The 18,467-nt window shown below is 40.2% G+C and overlaps 1 protein-coding gene across 1 annotated transcript; it reads right to left on the bottom strand.

Moving 5' to 3' along the window:
- Window positions 1-15,345: 15,345 nt before the first annotated feature.
- Window positions 15,346-16,332, bottom strand: LOC108291760 (olfactory receptor 1D2). The gene has a single exon (XM_017512225.2). It carries the CDS (start codon window positions 16,303-16,305, stop codon window positions 15,346-15,348), a length of 960 nt encoding a protein of 319 aa, XP_017367714.1. The 5' UTR covers window positions 16,306-16,332.
- Between the last annotated feature and the right edge of the window lie 2,135 nt (window positions 16,333-18,467).

Raw genomic sequence — 18,467 nt, 5'->3', positions numbered from 1 at the left:
AGAGCCAGGCCTTATCTCAAAAAAAAAAAAAAAAAAAAGGCGTTAAAAAACTATATTGTAATCTATTGATTATAAACAAAAAATTTCCAAAGTGAACAATTAAAGCAATACCAAAAAATTTATATGGGAAGTAAAAGTCATCCCAAATTTGTCAGAGTAACTACTATTTACGTTTTGGTGAACATGCTTTCCATTTTTTTTCATTCTGTCATGTTTATTCACTCAGCAATGTGATGGGAAACTTCCTCCAAGTCAATATTGTCATTTATTCCCTATTTTGTTGTTGTTCAGGAACCTTATTTTTCAGCCTGCATGACAGAGAGAGAGAGAGAGAGAGAGAGAGAGAGATTGATGGATAGAGAGAGAGAGAGAGATTTAGAGATGGAGTCTCTGCTGTTCCCCAGGCTGGAGTGCAGTGGTGCGATCGCAGCTCACTACAACCTCTGCCTCCTGGGTTTAAGGGATTCTCCAGCCTCAGCCTCCTGAGCTAGGACCATAGGTGCCCACCACCATGCCTGGCTAACTTTTGTACTTTTAGTGGAGAAGGGGTTTCAGTATGTTGGCCAGGCCGATCTTGAACTCCTGACCTCAAGTGATCTGCCTGCCTTGGCCTCCCAAAGTGCTGGGATTACAGGTATGAGCCACATGATAGCTTTAGCTACCTGAGTACCTTGGAGATATTGTGAGTTTGATTCCAGATCACCTCCATACAGCAAATATTGCAATAGAGTGCATCACACAATGTTTTGGTTTCCCAGTGCATATATGTTATGTTTACACTATACCGTAGTTTATTAAGTGTGCAGGAGCATTATGTCTAAAAATATACATACCTTAATTAAAAAATACCTTATTGCTAAAAAATACCAATCACCTGACCCTTCAGCAAGTCATAATCTTTTTGCGGGTGGAAGGTCTCACCTTGATATTGATGGCTGCTGACTTTTCAGTGTGAAGACTGGCTGAGGTTTGGAGTGGCTTTGGCAATTTCTTCAAATAAGAACGATGAAGTTTGCCACATCAGTTGATGCTTTCCTTTAAGAAAAATTTCTCTGTAGCATGTGACACTGTCTCACAACACTTACATTGAACTTCTTTCAAAATCGGAGGCAATCCTCTCAAACTCTGCCACCGTATTATCAAATAAGTTTGTGTAATATTCTGTATTCTTTGTTGTAATTTCAACCGTGTTTACAGCATCTTCGCCAGGAATAGTGTTCATCTCGAGAAACTGCTTTCTTTGCTCATCCATAAGAAGCAACTACTCATCTGTCCAAGTTTTATTATGAGACTGTAGCTTTTCAGTCACATCTTCAGGCTCCACTTCTAATTCTGTTTCTCTGTGCAAGAAGAGGTCTAGCTTTTGGCCTATCTCTGCTTTTGCATGTCTTTCTCAACCAGCTTAATCATTTATGGCTTTTAATTTAAAGTGAGTGATGCGTGACTCTCCTTTCTCTTGTACACTAAGGGGCCTTTGTAAGGTTACTAATTGGCCTAATTTCAAGATTGATATGTCTCAGAGAATACGGAGGCCTGAGGAAAGGGAGAGAGATGGAGGAATGGCTGATCAGGGGAGTAGTCAGAACACACGCCACATTTATTGATTCAGTTCAACTTTTTGTGTGGCTGTGGTCCATGGCACCCTCAAATAATTACAATGGTTATGTCAAAGATCACTGGCCACAGATGAGCATTAACAGATGTAATCATAATGACAAAGTCTGAAATGTTGTGAGAATTATCAAAATGTGACACAGAGATGTGCAGTGAGTGCCTGCTTTTGGGAAAATGACACTGACAGGCTTGCTTCACTCAGGGTGGCTGCAAACATTCAAAGAAAAAAAATGCAACACCTGCAAAGTGCAATACAGCCGAGTGTAGCATTACGTAGTATGCCGGTACATGCCGTCTACAGGAGACACACTTTTTTTAGGCTGGAATGCAGTGACGTGATCTCGGCTCACTGCAACCTCTGTTTCCAGGGTTCAAGCAATTCTCCTGCTTCAGCCTCCTGAATAGCTGAGATTACAGGCGTGTGCCAAGACACCCGGCTCATTTTTGTATTTTTAGTAGAGATGGGGTTTTACCATGTTGGCCAACCTGGTCTCAAACTCCTGACCTTAGGTGATCCGCCCGCCTTGGCCTCCCAAAGTGCTGGGGTTACAGGTGTGAGCCACTGTGCCCAGCCCAGGAGACAAACTTTGGATTCAAAGGTACAGATAGGTTGGCTATAAAAAATGGTGCTATATATATATATGTATGTGTGTGTGTGTGTGTGTGTGTGCGCGCGCGCGCGCGCATACATATAGATACAGATGTATATCATGCAAACGTCTACCACTAGAAGGTAGAGTGGTTATACATTAGCCTTTAAATATAAAAATAGAAATAATAGACTTTAAATAAACAAGTTAGAGATAAAAAGATACATTCCATAGTGATAAGAGATTTAGTTCATCAGGAATATATAATAGACACATAGATACCAAAGTGCTTCAAGCAAAAGCTGACAGAAACGAGGGGAGAAATAGATAATTCAACAATAGTAGTTGAATAACCAACTATCCCGCTTTTAATAATGAACGGAAAAACTAGGTAAAAGATCAAGGTAATAGAGGACTTGAACATTACAAATGAAGGATTCCTAACAGATATCTAGGAATTCCACCCCAAACTAGAACAAGGTTCTTTTCAGCTGTCCTTGAAACACTCCCCCAGATAGACCATATCCAAGGCCATAAAACAAACTTCAATAATGTTCAAAAGATAGAAATAACACAAAATATGTTCTTCAATTACAGAGGAATGAAATTTGCAATAGAAAGAAGAAAAAAAGTGGTGAAAATTCACATATTTGTGGTGACTAAACACCATACTCCAAAATAACCAATGAACCAAAGAAGCAATAGAAACAAAAGACAAAGTGAAGATACAACATTCCAAAACTTACGGGATGCAGGGAGTGTAGGAAAAACGGTGGCTAGGAGGCAGGATGAATGTGCAGCTCCCACTCGGATGGACAGAGCAGCCTGTAGAGACTCGCACTGTGAACTTTTGTTCCAAGAACGACCACAGGGCATACGAGGAAAGCCAAGGTCAAGTGCTTACCTCTACCTGAGCACGAAGCATGCTTTCTGACAAACTTACCATGTTTTTCCCTACAGTAGCTGAAGGTCCCCATTTCCTCCAGAATAGCTCAAGTTTATGGCCAGGTGGTCAAGGCCCAGGACGCTTCAGCCCCATTGGACTCTCCTGCTTGCCTGACCTCCACTCTCTGCTCTAGCAGTGCCTTTGTAGAACACACACAATATTTTCTCTGTCCTTCATACTGATTGTTACTCTTCACCAAATATGCCTTCTTCATTCTGCTCCTCCAGCCTGAATTTTTCTCATTCAGCTCTTTTCAGCCTGGTGAGACCTGCTTCAGCACGTCCTCCTAGGGACATCTTCTCCCACCCCAGAGGTAACCACTGCAGTTTCCACACTATTTTTGGTCTTAACATTCTTTCAGGATTGACCCTTTCCATATTTGGCTGAATTATCCATTCTCTGCAGGACTATGAGAGTCTCAAGAGTGGGGACAATCCTCTGTATTCGTGCGTCTTTAGAATCTTGCGCAATGCCAGGCATAATGTAGAGATCAATAAAAGAGGGTTGAATTAACCATATAAAATATTAGACATTTCACGCATTTGAAATGAAGGGTCACATGCCCAGAAGCCCATGTATAGCTAAAAATGTAGTTGCTTAGAGAATTAGCTGATGCCAGGGAAATGTGGAGCTTGTTCTGCAAATTCAAATTCAACACCGAACATGATAAATTTGAAGTAGCAGCTGGGTAAGGAAATGCAGACGTGGGAACTGTGAGGAGGTTAAAGTAAGTTGGAACTGCAAGCTTTGGTGAGGTAGGATGGGGCAGGCAAGCATTTAGCAAATGAATGTTTTGTTGTTGTTTGTTTGTTTTGAGATGGAATCTTCCTCTGTCACCCAGGCAGAGTACAATGACGTGATCTCGGCTCACTGCAACCTCTGACTCCCAGGTTCAAGCCGTTCTCCTCCCTCAGCCTCCTGAGTAGCTAGGATTACAGGCACCCACCACCATGTCTGGGTAATTTTTATATTTTCAGTAGAGATGGGGTTTCACCATAATGGTCAAGCTGGGCCTCAAATCCCTGACCTCAGGTGATCCTCCTGCCTTGGCCTCCCAGAGTGTTGGGATTACAGGTGTGAGCCACTGTGCCCAGCCTTGAAAGAGTTCTTTTTTTTTTTGAGATGGAGCCTCGCCCTGTTGCCAGGCTGGAGTGCGGTGGTGTGATCTCAGCTCACTGCAACCTCTGCCTCCCGGGTTCAAGCAATTCTCCTGCCTCAGCGTCCTGAGTAGCTGGGACTACAGGTGTGCCAGCTAATTTTTGTGTTTTTAGTAGAGACAGGATTTCACCAGGTTGGCCAGGATGGTCTCAATCTCTTGACCTTGTGATCTGCCCGCCTTGGCCTCCCAAAGTGCTGGGATTACAGGTGTGAGCCACCATGCCTGGCTGAGAATTTTTAAATCTCAATTTACAGAGTTCAATTCCCAGATATCCAGGGTCAGTGGTATACTGAAAGGAAATTTTGAATAAGAAGTGTGGATTGAAATCTGAGCTTAACACACACAACTTTTTTTTTCCTCATCACATAACTCCCCATTTCTGAGCACGTGGACAGATAATGTGCTTATGTGCCTTATCTACATTAAGGCCTTTTATTTAGTCCATCCACAGCATTATTTGGCTCTATGAGAGATGATTCCACTGAGAATTAGAAGATCAATCATCTTTTTACAGTTGCTCAGCTTGTAAAAGAATGGAGTCAGTATTTAACCCTCTATACTGATTCAAAGCTCATGCCCTAACTACCACCTGTTAAAGGAGAATAAAAATGTCTACTTTATGCAAATGTAAGAGCTGAAATCCTGAATGTGGAAGTAGTTCTCTAACTTTAAAGCTGATTTTAAATGGGAGATGCTGTTATGGGAATGGCAAAGGGAGCCCTATTTAACCATCTCCTCAAGCTTCTGTCTCCCACCTCACTCCAGCAGGAAACTGTTCTCCACCCCAGACCTGGTTCTGCCCCCGACTCAGGCACCCTGGCATCCCTCAGTCCACCCTGGGGTCTGCAGGGAGTGGGCCAGGATGTCAGGGTTGTGACTTATGCGTGTCCGGCCACTCGGTGCAGCTGCATGGGAGAGATGAGGCAGCATATTATTATGGGCTTCCCATACAAAGGGATATGGATTGCCTCGGTCAGAAACTAGGGGGCAAAAGAGAGAGACAGAGAAATATGAGCCAGGCTGTCACCCAGAAGACTTGAGTGCTGGGCCAGCAAAGGGCACTGGGAAGGAGGTGGACTCCCCATCACAGAAGGGACTCGAACAGGCTAGGTGATGCCATGGGCTGAGTGATCATTGCAGAGCCAAGTCAAGCATTTAGTGGAAGGAAGTGCCTGTTAAGGTCTCCTTTAGCAATAAGGTTCCAAATTATAGATTAATGATGTAGTGGCATTTCAGTGAAACTGGGAGTTACCCTGAGCACATGCTCTGGAGATCTTTTGTATGTATGGCTTCCCACATCTCTTATTTGTTAGTTCTGTTATGGATCTAACCACAAATGAGCCCATTTATTTCCCACACTACAGTACATATGTGCAGCCTTCATCCAAAGAGATCTGCCCAAAGTCAGAATGATTTGACAGCAGAGATGAGCCCATGACCAAAGCTCTGCTTGCCTCTTAGAAAAACAGTTAAAATGAGAAAGAGGGAACTGATGGGCTCATCCCTGAGATCACTCCAGGACTCCTGTGTGACCTCAGCATGAAAAGGAGCACCATGGTGATTCCCTGAGCACACTCACCCACAACCTCTGTTTTTGCCATGGAGAGAAATGGCTTCCACCTTCTTAGATCCTAGAAGAAATGACTTCCTTCCCGCCTTCTGGGTGGGACATCTTCCTGACAGGAGAGAAGATAGGAGGGAGGTGACGGGACTTCAGAAAACCAAGGCTCCCCAGAGGAATGGACACCTCTGCTTGCTGGCCCTCAAGGTATCATCTCCCATACTGCAGTGTGTATTAGGATCCCCTGCGATGCTTCAAGACACAAAGCTGATTTTCCTGCCCCTTCTCCTGAGCTGCTGGTTCCATTCTGAGAACCAAATTCTTTTTAGCAAGCATCTAGCAATTCTGATCCTATACTTTGGGAAACACAGCTCTAACCTTGTAAGCATCAGCGGGTTCTGAACCCTCATGTGTTCAGAAGGCCGTAGAGACACAAACTATGTAGTATGACTTGGAGGAAAGGGCAGTGAATGTGGGGTGTGTTCGAGAAAGATCCTACAAACTTGGCATTGGAACACGGGGCTTTGTGCCTCCTCTGCTGCTCCCCTGCTGTATGACTTTGAGCAGGACACCCAGTCTCCCTGAGCCTCTTCATCTCATCCATGTGGGCATTATTGTAGTTTGTGAGAATCACAGGCAGCAGGGTGTGTGCCAGGAAGCCCCTGAAAACTGCAGAGTGCCAAAAAGGTTGGAGGAATTGTCATGTTACCTTAAGCACTTAGCAGTTAGATGATGATGTTCTGAAGTATGTGAGTATGTTTGCTTTTTTATCCTTGAAAATAAACCTTTGCTAAATCTTTGCCAATGTTCTTTTTTATATTTTATGCTAAAAGATTTATTATTGTGCTATTCACATTTAGATTTACTGAAACTGATTTTTGTATCAGGTGAGGTATAGGTCAAGATATATTTTTATCCCACAAATATGAGAGAGAAAATGGAGGCAAAGGAAGAGAAAAGAGGGAGAGAGAGCTTGAGGCTGAGACATACGGACCTTACCCACTGCTCTGTGTGGCTCTCGGAGTTTGTGGGTTTGGCTGCCCGGACATTCCTGCTCTGCAGGATGAAAATTCAGTAAGGACATAAAAGACTATAATGCGTTATTTTCTGAATAGAACTTGATGAGTTGTCCTATTCAGTATATGTAAGCAACAGAGAACTTGTTGCCTGCATCTTCAGACCCTGCAAGAGAGGAGACAGAATTTGAGGCTCTTTATGCCCTGATGAGGCTGGGCTGGTGCGGCGGGGGGAGGGGCGGGGATTTGAGAACTGATGTTTGGATTTCAAATTCGTGACAGAAAGGAATAAACAGGGACTATATCAGACCTACTTGCCAGTTTTGGAGAGGCCCTGGGGATACAATTGCAAGGTAGCTTCTTGAGATGAACATGGATAATTGCTTCAATGTTAATATCTAGAGGCAAGGATCTTGGGAAACGAGTCTTGTTTACAAACAGTAAACCAACTCTTTATTATGCAGCAATTCTAAAACACACACTAGCAGTAGGAGTCAGCCAGAGATAAAGCAGATCTCATACGCATTGCAGCCTGGCTTTGACTTTTCAGAGGTCTGGAAAATGTGAAGTACTAAACTACAATTAAGATGATCTAGATTTCTAATTACCCCAAGTACTAAGCAAAAGCAATTGAAAAAATATCCTATTTGGAGGAACAATGTCACCTGAGAGCTCAAATTATTTCTCTTAATGCTGTTTCAAGCACAATATCCAACATACATCTGAAGATAAGAAGACACAGAAGGATGGAAGATTCCAGTAGCAAGAACCAACACATGGGAGGCAGTAGGGACTCCAGATAATATAACTCTCAGACACAGATTAGAAAACAGTCATGCTTATGGTGTTTTAGAAAATAAAATGAAGCCTGAAAATTTTGTCAGTGACTTTTACAAATGGAACAGTCATAATGAGTAACAAGCACTCAGATGAAAACACATTACTGGCCCTCCAGGAGTCGCCTCATTTTCCTTTGTAGTCATGGTTCCTGCATGAGTGATCAGTATCCTTACTCCTAATAGCTCATCCTAATAGCATAAATTAGTTTTATTCATTTTTGTACTTTACATTAAATCATACAGTTCTCTTTTATATCTGCTTCTTTCACTCAATATTACATATGTGTGATGCAGCGACACTCTTGTACATGGTTATATATTACTGCTCTTATTTATTCCTGTATAACATTCTATTGTATGAATACACCATTTAATGAATCCATTTAACCATCAGTAGCCAATTGAGCCTGTTCTGAACACGGCAGATGCACGTTTCTATTGGAAATACATACCTGGCTTTGAGCTTCTCTACCTAGGACAGCCTCATGTGTAGGAAATAGGACTAAAGAGTTTTCCAGAGTACACGTATCAATTTTAATTTCCCCAAGCAGTGTATGAGGGTTCTGGGTGCTCCAAATTTTAACATAATTTGATATCTGAAGATATTGCGGTGTGTGTGTAGTGGTATTGTTTATGGTTTTAATTTGCATCTTCATGTCGAGTTATGCAGGTAAGTACTTTTCTATATGGCTGTTTATCATCCATGTCATCTATTGACCATATATCTTCTTGTGTAAAGTACCCATTAAAGTATTTTGCTTGTTTTCCTGTTAGGTTAAATACAAGCATTTGCAAAGACTGGGGCAAAAGTGATTACAGTTTTAAAAACAATGGCAAAAACCATATCACTTTTGCCCCAACTGAATAGTAAGACTATCTATATCAAGTTTGTGGGTTGGCTTTTATGCAATTAATGGTGACTTTTGAGAAACAGAAGATTTAATTTTACTGTAGTCCGATTTATCAATTTTCATTTCACAATTACTGCTTTTTGCATCCTTTAAATCTTTGCTAAATCTTTGCCAATGTTCTTTTTCATATTTTCTGATAAAAGATTTATTGTTTTACCATTCACATTTAGATGTACAATCAATCTAAAACTGATTTTTACATCAAGTGAGGTATAGGTCAAGATATATTTTTATCCTACAAATATGAATCTCCAACTGATCCAGTCCCATGTCTTGAAAGGACCATCCTTCCTTTCCCTACTGCATTGCTGTGTAAATGTTTTTTTTTTGCATCTTCATTGAGGTATAATTAACAAAAATTAAGGTTTACATAGTGCCGTTTTGATATATATAATACATATCTACTATAAATCATTATCACAATCAAGCTAATTATCATATCCATCATTTCACATAGTTACTCTTATTTTGGTGTGAGAAATTCTCTAGATCTTTCTACGTATGAGATCTAGAGAATACACTAGATCTATTCTCTTAGCAAATTTTGAGTATATAACAGAGTATTGTTGACTATAGACTGGGTGTGGTGGCTCAGGCCTGTAATCTTAGCACTTTAGGAGGCTGGGGTGGGAGGATTACTTGAGGACAGCAATTTGGGACCAGCCTAGGCAAACATAGTGAAACTCCATCTCTAGAGAAATTAATAAAAAATTAATCAGTAATGGCGGTGTGTGCTTGTTGTCTTAGCTAATTGGGAGACTGAGGTGGGAGAATTGCTTTAACCCAGGAGTTTGGGGCTACAGTGAACTATGATCATGCCACTATACTCCAGCTTGGGTGACAGAGCAAGACCTTGCCTCTAAAACACCACTGCCCCCAGAAACAACACCACCAAACTATAGTTACCACGCTATATATTAGATCTCCAGAACTTTATTATAATTGAAAGTTTGTACCCTTTCACCAATGCTTCCATAATTCCTCCATCTCCTGACCTCTGGTAACCACTCTTTTAGTCTGCTTCTATGAGCTATGCTTTAAAAAAATATTTTAACTTTTTTAATTTTTGTGAGTTCATAGTAGGTGTATATATTTATGGAGTACATGAGAGGTTTTGATACAGGTATGCAATGTATAACAATCACGTCATGGAAGATGGGGTATCCATCCTCTCAAGTATTTATCCTTTGTGTTACAAACAATCCAATTATGCTCTTTCAGTTATTTTAGAATATGCAATTAAATTATTATTGACTGTAGTCACCCTGTCATGCTATTAAATACTGGGCCTTATTTATTCTGATGAATTTTTTTTTGTACTCATTAACCATCTCCCCCCACCACTATCCTTCCCAGTCTCTGGTAAGGATCCTTACTCACTCTCTCTGAGCTATACTTCTTAAGATTCTACATATAAGTGAAATACTGCAGTTTTTGTCTTTCTTTGTGTGGCTTATTTTGCTTAACGTTCTCTGGGTTCATCCATATCACAAATGGCAGGATTTACTTCTTTTTTCGTAACCAACTAGTATATGTATTTTTGTGTGTATATAAGGTCTAGATGCCTCTGATTTTTGTACATTTATTTTATATCCTGCAACTTTACAGAATTTGTTAATTCATTGTTTTTTTTGTTTTTTTTTTGCGGTGTCTTTCAGAACTTCTACATAAAAGGTTATAAATTATTTTACTTATTTTGTTCTGATTTGGATGTCATTTTCAAATTTTTTATTATACTTTAAGTTCTGGGATACATGTGCAGACTGTGCAGGTTTGTGACATAGGTATACACGTGCCATAGTGGTTTGCTGCACCCAACAACCCATCATCTACATTAGGTATTGCTCCTAATGCTATCCCTCCCCTAGTCCCCTATCTCACAACAGGCCCCAATGTGTGATATTCCCCTCCCTGTGTCCAGGTGTTCTCATTGTTAACTCCCACTTATAAGTGGGAGTGCTGTTTTGATATATATTACATATATATATATATATCTATTGTAAATGATTACCACAATCAAGGTAATTAGTATATCCATCATTTCACATAGTTACTCTTACTTTGGTGTGAGGAAGTGGTGTGATAAGTGAAATTGTGAACTCTCACTTATGAGTGAGAACATGTGGTGTTTGGCTTTCTGTTCCTGTATTAGTTGATGTCTTTTTGGTTTTTTGTTTCCTAACTGATCTGGGTAGGATTTCCAGTACTATGTTGAATAGAAGTGCCAACATATCTTTGCTTTCTTCCAAATCTTAGAAGAAAAATTTTCAGTTTTTCTTCATGGAGTATGATGCTCACTGTGGACTTTTCATTTACGGCCTTTATTGTGTTGAGGTAAGTGAATTCTATACCTAATTAGTTGAGATGCATCATAAAATGGTTTTGGATTTTGTCAAATGCCTTCTCTGCATCTATGGAGATAATCATGTAGTTTTTATCCTTCATTCTGTTAGTATGGTAATGTTTTATTGTCTGACTTGTATATGTTGAATCAACCTTGCATCCAGGGATATATCCTACTTGGCCACAGTGTGCGATCCTTTATTGTGCTGTTGAATTTGTTTTTTTTTATTTTACTGAGTATTTTGAATCTATGTTTGTAAGAGATATTGGTCTATGTTTTTCTTTCTTGTGGTGTCTTTGTCTGGCTTGGGTAGGGTGATGCTGCTGGTATCATTAAATGAATTTGGAAGTGTTTCCTGCTATTTTTGGAAGAATTTAAGAAGTTTGTGTATTAATTCTTCTTTAGATATTTGTTAGCAATTACCTGTGAAGCCATTTGTTTATGGTTTTTTTTTTGTTTGAAAGTTTGTTTTTTAAATTATTGATCCAATCTTCTTATTTGTTATTAGACCATCCAGGCTTTCTATTTCTTATTCAGGTTGAAAGATTGTATGTTTCTAGAAATTTTTCAGTTTCTTATAAGTTGTCCAATTTATTGGATTACAATTGTTTATAATAATTCTTTCTGACCTTTTTTTTTATTTCCATGGCCATAGAGAATAGAAATATTGCCCCTCCTGATTTTGTTGAGTATTCATATTTTAAAAAATTATCTTAGCTAAGGGTTTAATTTTTTCACATTTTTTTCCAAAAAACAATGTTTAGTTTTGTCTACTTTGGGTATTATCTTCTGTTTCATTTATTTCTGCTCTATTCTTTTTAAAAGTATACACACACACACACACACACACACACACACACACACTTTAATTATTCACCTGTTAACTCTATAATACACCAATCATGAGCTAGTTTTCAACAGTTGCATTCCCTTGATCATGGCTGCATGAGGCTGTGATTAACTGGAAAAACAAAAGACACAACCAGAGATGACATCATGAAACCCATGCCATTGTAATACAATTGTCAAGTTTGCTGATGGTTTGGTAAAGCTGGTTCAGTTCTGCTCCCTTTGCCAGGGATTCTCACCTGTGTGAAAATTGGACCAACAGTGGTGGTGTTCCATTTCCTGGTTCAACTTTTCAGTAGCTTTATCCAGAATGTCACTAGTGACTCATTGTTGTAGCACCAGCCTAACCTTCTCTGCCCCCACGCTGGGGCATTTCCAAGTGTGGAGGTAATACTGCAGGTTGGCATGCCCTATGCCAAACTTGAGCTTCTCCAGGAAGGTTTTGTTCTCTGTGAGATCCAGTGCACTGAACACATCAAGTCCTTTCATTTTGGGAAGGACAAGGGCATCCTTCCTGAGGTCTAGAAGAGGAGTCTGGGTGTGAACCTTGTAGAAAGAATAAGCAGCTTTGAGACTCTTGTGGGTTGGATGGTTCATGATGGTGGAGGGCAGCATATAAAAGCTCAGGAAATCCGTCACTTCTCCGTTACCATTCTCCACCATGAAAGTGTCGATGATATTCCGGGGATAGAACGAGTGCTCCACCTCCTCCTGGCTCATGACTGGCATGAGGTGAAACTGCTTCATGTACCTGGTGAAGAGCTGGTGCACTACTGGAATGTCCTTTTTTTTTCCGTTGGTTGCAGCCCAGCTGTCTTGGGAGTCTGGCAGTTGGTAGAGCTTCATGATGTGCTGCATGGTCATATTTCTGCTCAGGTGGGAGAACTTCACGTCAATCAGCTTCCTTGGGTTTAGAGATGGATGCCAATACCTGCAGGTGCCAACAGGCTTTGGTAGTACCACCCCAGCAGTGTAAACAGCTTGGAAGATGCTCTCCAGGTGAACCTGCCTGGTGATCTCTGGGATCAGGACTGGAGCCTGGGACACAGCTTCTCGTGGACACACAGGAAGTTGATCTTCACTATCTTCTCTGTGTCATAGATATGGATGTTTGCTGGTATGGTGCTCATGAACCCAACCAATTTCCAACTTGAGAACACTCAAACCCCACAGTGCTACTGGGGGAGCCAGCCAGGTGGCTGGAGAGCCCACAAAAGAAACTCCAGGGAATAATAAAATTGAAACATGCTGTCATCATCTTCCGCATAGTTCTCATTCAGGAGGGTGTATAGTTTTTTCAGCACACCACAGTCACCCAGGTCCAAGGCATCCCAGGTGAAGCCCTGGGACAGGGTGTAGGGCTTCTAGCGGATGCCGTCCTTGTCAGGCTCCAAGGGGCCATGGGTGTTCACCACTCTGCCCAGCTTGGGGATGGACTGCATATCCCAGAACTGGTAGCTTCACTTGCTAGCCTCAGCTGTGGTTATGGCAGGCCCCTGACCCACTGAGAACAGCTCAATAGCCAGTATTTCCTGGATCCTCTCTGCTAGCAAAGAGTTTGTCTTCACATGCTGATTCTGGGTTGAATCTATCTCAGTGCCTTTTTGTTTCTTTCTTCTTTTTGGCTCCAGTGTCATTGGCTGGACTCAAACCACCCCGGTTGTAGCTGTTGTCCTCCTCATTCTCACAATTGCTGCAGTGCTCATGGCCATTCCTGTTCCCTTCAATCATCTGCAGCAGTGGAGGTGCCGGCAGCTTCACTGCTGTCTCACTCTCATCTGCCATCAAAATTTACATTTTATTTAGTTTACCTGTGTTTTTGTGTAGGTCACCTGTGTTTTTGTCAAGTGATCATTCAAATGATTACTTGAAATCTTTGTCAGGCAGTTCATAGTTCTCCATTTCTTTGATGGTTACTGAACCTTTGTTTTTTTCTTTTGATGTTGTTATGTTTCCCTGATTCCTTGTGTTTCCTGTAGCTTCACATTTGAATTTGCACATTTGAAGAAGCCTTCATCTCTTTGAGTCTTTACAGGCTGGTTTTGATAGGTAAAGTCCAATTTGATAGAAAATGTTCTTCACCAGTCAGCTTAGCCAGATATTCTGGGCTAGCCAGTTGGCAGGGTCTATGGGTAGGCAGGACTGGTGCCTGGGAATGTGGGTGGATGGGCCAGCTTCTGGGCACCATGCACAGGCCCACTGTAGGGTGCAAGGTTCCAGTTGTTGAAATACACACACTGACTATTAAGAGCTCCCAACCATTTTCTTATTTTTTTGTTTTTGTTCTTAGCTACTCAGAGAGTTCTGCCCATGTTGATTCCTTCCATATTCTTAGTGAGGCATGATAGAAGTGGTCCTCTTGGTTATCACCCTGAAAGGCTGGAGAAATTGTATATGTTTTATTTTCTTTTTTATTTATGGAAGAACACATGAGATGAGGGGATCTCTCTTTGTGCTGTTCTCTGCTGGCTTGGGTGAAGGGTGATTCAGGTAACATAAGAGTTTTTTTCTACAATGTCCAATACAGTGTTTTGTTGTTGTTGTTGTTGTTTTTAACTTCTGGGCACTCCCAGGGTGCTGTAAACTTTCATTTGGATTCTGGACCTCTCACAAAGGTATTTTCATATGTGGATGGTTGATAAATTAGTCTGTATGTTGGCGGATGAGAAATGTAACTGTTCCACCACCTTGTTGACATCACTCCTTTCACCTCTGTTTTGAAGTCCCTTTTACCTGATGTCATTGCAGCAATATTTCACTTAAAATATTTAGTATTTTCCAAATATGTCTGTTTCCCTTTTTAATTTCAGGTGTTGTATATTCCTGTGCTTTCAGGATGTATATTTTTTAATCAGTATGTTAAACATTGCCTTTTAATTGATGAGTTATGTCCATTTATGTTTAATGTAAATTTATGTACTTCCCCCAGTAGATTATAACCTCATGTTTGTAACCCAGTTTGAGGCCTCTGTAGACATTCATTATAAATAGAACGAGTTGATTGACTGCATGAATGTCAAATGAATTGAACTCCTCCCTGCCCACCCTCCACCCCCCCCAACCCCGTCAAAGTCTATGTAAAGTGCTGGCTCAGCTGATTCAAATATATATGATTGCAATCTCTTTTAAATCACCACAGCCAAGTGACTAACTTTCTTATCCGCTACTATTTACTTTCTTTACTTTGGATGTGTGCTAGATGACAGACGTCTCTAGGTTTTATCTGGTTATAGTCAGATAAGACCAAGAATGTAGTCCTACAGTCAAGTACATTGAATAATTTGACCCTGCAACATTCTAGTATTGGTGTTAGTGTGACCTTACTTATAGCCAAGGCTGATGAGACCTGGAGGACACCAGGTTACAAATAAGTCTTTTTTATCACCACATGTATATATACTCTCTCTGAGCTGGAGCTATATCCCAGTCGCTGTTGTATAACACATAGGGCAATCCCTTACATAGCGTGAAGGATATTCCCAGTCTCCACTTTAAAGCTGTCTTTCCAAATTGCCTTCATGTAAGCCTCTGAAAGTGATTATCTAGGAGTCTTCCCAGAGCCCCATGCATGTCCTTGTTCCTCAGGCTGTAGATGAAAGGGTTCATCATAGGGGTCACCACAGCATACATCACTGTGGCTACTGAGTCCTTCACAGAGTAGGTATGGAGGGGCTTCAGGTATACCATACAAAGTGTCCCATAGAAGAGGGAGACCACACCCAAATGGGAGGCACAGGTGGAGAAGGCTTTGTACTTCTTAGAGACTGAGGGTATTCTGAGGATGGCTCTGACAATCAACACATAGGAAATGATCATGAATCCAAAGGGAATGAGGAAGATAAAGCAGCTCGTGGCAATCAGTACTGTGTGGTTGACGTGGATATTGGAACATGCCAGCCTCAGCAATACATACATCTCACAGAAGATGTAGTGGATTTTTCGTGACCCACAGAACGTCACTCTGGTCATGAGGAGGGTATGTATTAGGCCATAGAGAACTGATAGGACCCAACACAAGGAAAGGAGTAAGATACAGAGCTTAGGGCTCATGGCTGTGGTGTAGTGGAGGGGGCAGCCGATGGCCACATAGTGATCATATGCCATCACAGCCAGGATGAGGTTGTCCAGGGCCACCAAGGAGACCAGGAAGTAGAGCTGCGTCAGACACCCTGCATAGGAGATGGCTTTGTTCTGGGACTGGAGGTTCACCAGCATCTTGGGGATTGTGTTGGTGACAAAGAAGAGGTCAGTGAAGGAGAGGATGGCCAGGAAGAAGTACATGGGCGTGTGCAGGCGGGAATCAGAGCTGATGGCCAGGATGATGAGCACATTTCCCACCACCGTGACCAGGTACATGGACAGGAACATCCAAAACAGGATCCGCTGCTGCTCAGGACTCTCCGACATCCCCAGGAGTAGGAAATCTGAACCGTTACTCTGGTTACCTCCATCCATTTCCCCAACTCTCTGCAGCATTCACACCAACAAATATTTACCAAATGTCCTTAATTGAATAAAAACATGAAGATAAGCAAAATCAACATTTTCTTAGAATTAAGAAAGACTATCTTACACCCAATTTTATAATTTTTGAAAATGAGAAAGTAAAAAAAAGTTTTTATGCGATGTAATTATTTCTGTAACTTCAAAGCTGGTATACTCAATGTTAAAGGAGTAATGTGTAATTCTTATTTTCAATTATGTCATACTACTCTTGAAGTGTTTACTGATTAGTATGTTATCTTATGTATATGTTTTAAAATAATATTTAGTACAGATATATGCAGTATAAGAAGCAGTTCAAAAATAAAAGGGAGAAAATAAAAATATTTGAAAGGAGTACGAACAATTTGTGGATATGATGATCTATCTGGAAAAAGTAGGACTATCAATTGAAAGACTATTTGAAATAAAGAGAGTTCAGAGTACTTGAAATCAAGCCTTTCACAGCTAGTAAGATAGTAAGCACTGCCATTACTTGCTGTGAAACCTCAGGTGGAGTACCGGAGTTGTTTAAGACTCAGTTTCTTCATGTGAAACATCAGTTGTGGGGTGGGGCAAAATTAAGTAATAAAGTGCCTAACACAAGAAGCTGGCATACAATGAGCACTCAGAAATGTTGCCCTTGTTGTTATATTTAACAATAGTCAGGAAAAATGTCCAAATACAATGCAAAACAATCTCTTCCCCCCTGTCAACAAATAAATCATGGCACTGAGATGTTAACAAGAATCGGAAAAAAATTTCAAATTCTCCAGTGAGGCACAAAGTGAAGAATAAATTGATAAACATATCAAGGTTTCCAATATGAAGACAAATGTTGCAAAGCTATATGTTCTTTTGAATTAATTGAAAGTTTAATCTACTGGATATCAAAATTATAACAGGGTTTTAAAGAAATAAAACTGTTCCAAATTTCACCCAAAAATAAGTATGTAGATAAGCCAGGAAAAAATGTTGAATAAAAGAGTAACAAGGCAATGCTTGCTCTTATCAAACACTAAGAATTCTAAAGCAATACGATAGTAATGTTGGAATGAACACATCGGTAGAAACCTCACAGACACAAAAACAGGTGGAACTTAATCAGTTAATATGGTTGCATTCTGTATTAGCAGGTAAAGTCTTCATTATTCAAGAAATTGCACATTGAGATAACGGCATAATTATTTTTGGAGGACTAGTTTGATCAATATTTTGTATCAAACACATTTAAAACATACTAAAGATTAAAATACTATTGTGTGCCTTTTTTCTTCAAAAGCTTAATGTGTATGGAATAAAATGTTTAAAAAATAAAAAAAATAAAGAAATATACATATATGTAAAATATTTAAAAATATGTAGCATATGTAAAACAGCTGGATGTGGTCAGGGAAAGAGAGTAAGATCTCTTCCCAATACTACTGACAGTTCTCCGTGACTGTGGGAACTAAACAAACAAGTAGATAACAATAGCCAGCCGCATTAGGGAAGACTAGTACCGGGAGTTGTTACAAGAAATTACCTAAAATGTCCATATTCCAACAACATTTGTGAACCATGAAAAGAAACAAAGTATGATCCACATGTGAGGAAAATCAGGCAAGGGAAACTACCTATGAGAAACTACCTGTCAGCTTTCATTGAAAAGATCTCAAAGTAACCATTAAAAATACTTTCACAAAACTAAGAGAGAGCATGATTAAAGGCATAAAGGAAGGTATAGTGACAATGTCATGTCAAATGGAGAATATCAATAAAAAGATAGAACATATAAAAAAGAGCTAAATAGAAATCCTACAGTCAAAATGTACAATAACTGAAATGAACATTTTATTAGTGGGGCTGAATAGTAGTTTTAAACTAGCAGAAAAAAAGAATAGCAATCTTGAATTGATATCAATTATGTAAGTTGAAAAAGAGAAGAAGAGAAAGAATGAAGAAAAATGAACAGAGACTCAGAAAAATGTGGAGCACTGTCAAGCATACCAGCACACACGGAGTAGAAGTGCTGAAGGAGAGGAGAGAGAAAAATCAGGAAAAAAATTTTTCAAAGAAAGGCTGAAAACTTGGCAAATTTCTTTAAGAAATTAACCTACATATAAGAAACTCAACAAACTTTAAGCAGAATAAATACAAACAGTAAAAAGACCAAA

Source organism: Cebus imitator, unplaced genomic scaffold, assembly GCF_001604975.1.
Source record: "Cebus imitator isolate Cc_AM_T3 unplaced genomic scaffold, Cebus_imitator-1.0 Scaffold464, whole genome shotgun sequence".
Taxonomy (NCBI): domain Eukaryota; kingdom Metazoa; phylum Chordata; class Mammalia; order Primates; family Cebidae; genus Cebus; species Cebus imitator.
This window is presented reverse-complemented; position numbering and strand designations above follow the sequence as displayed.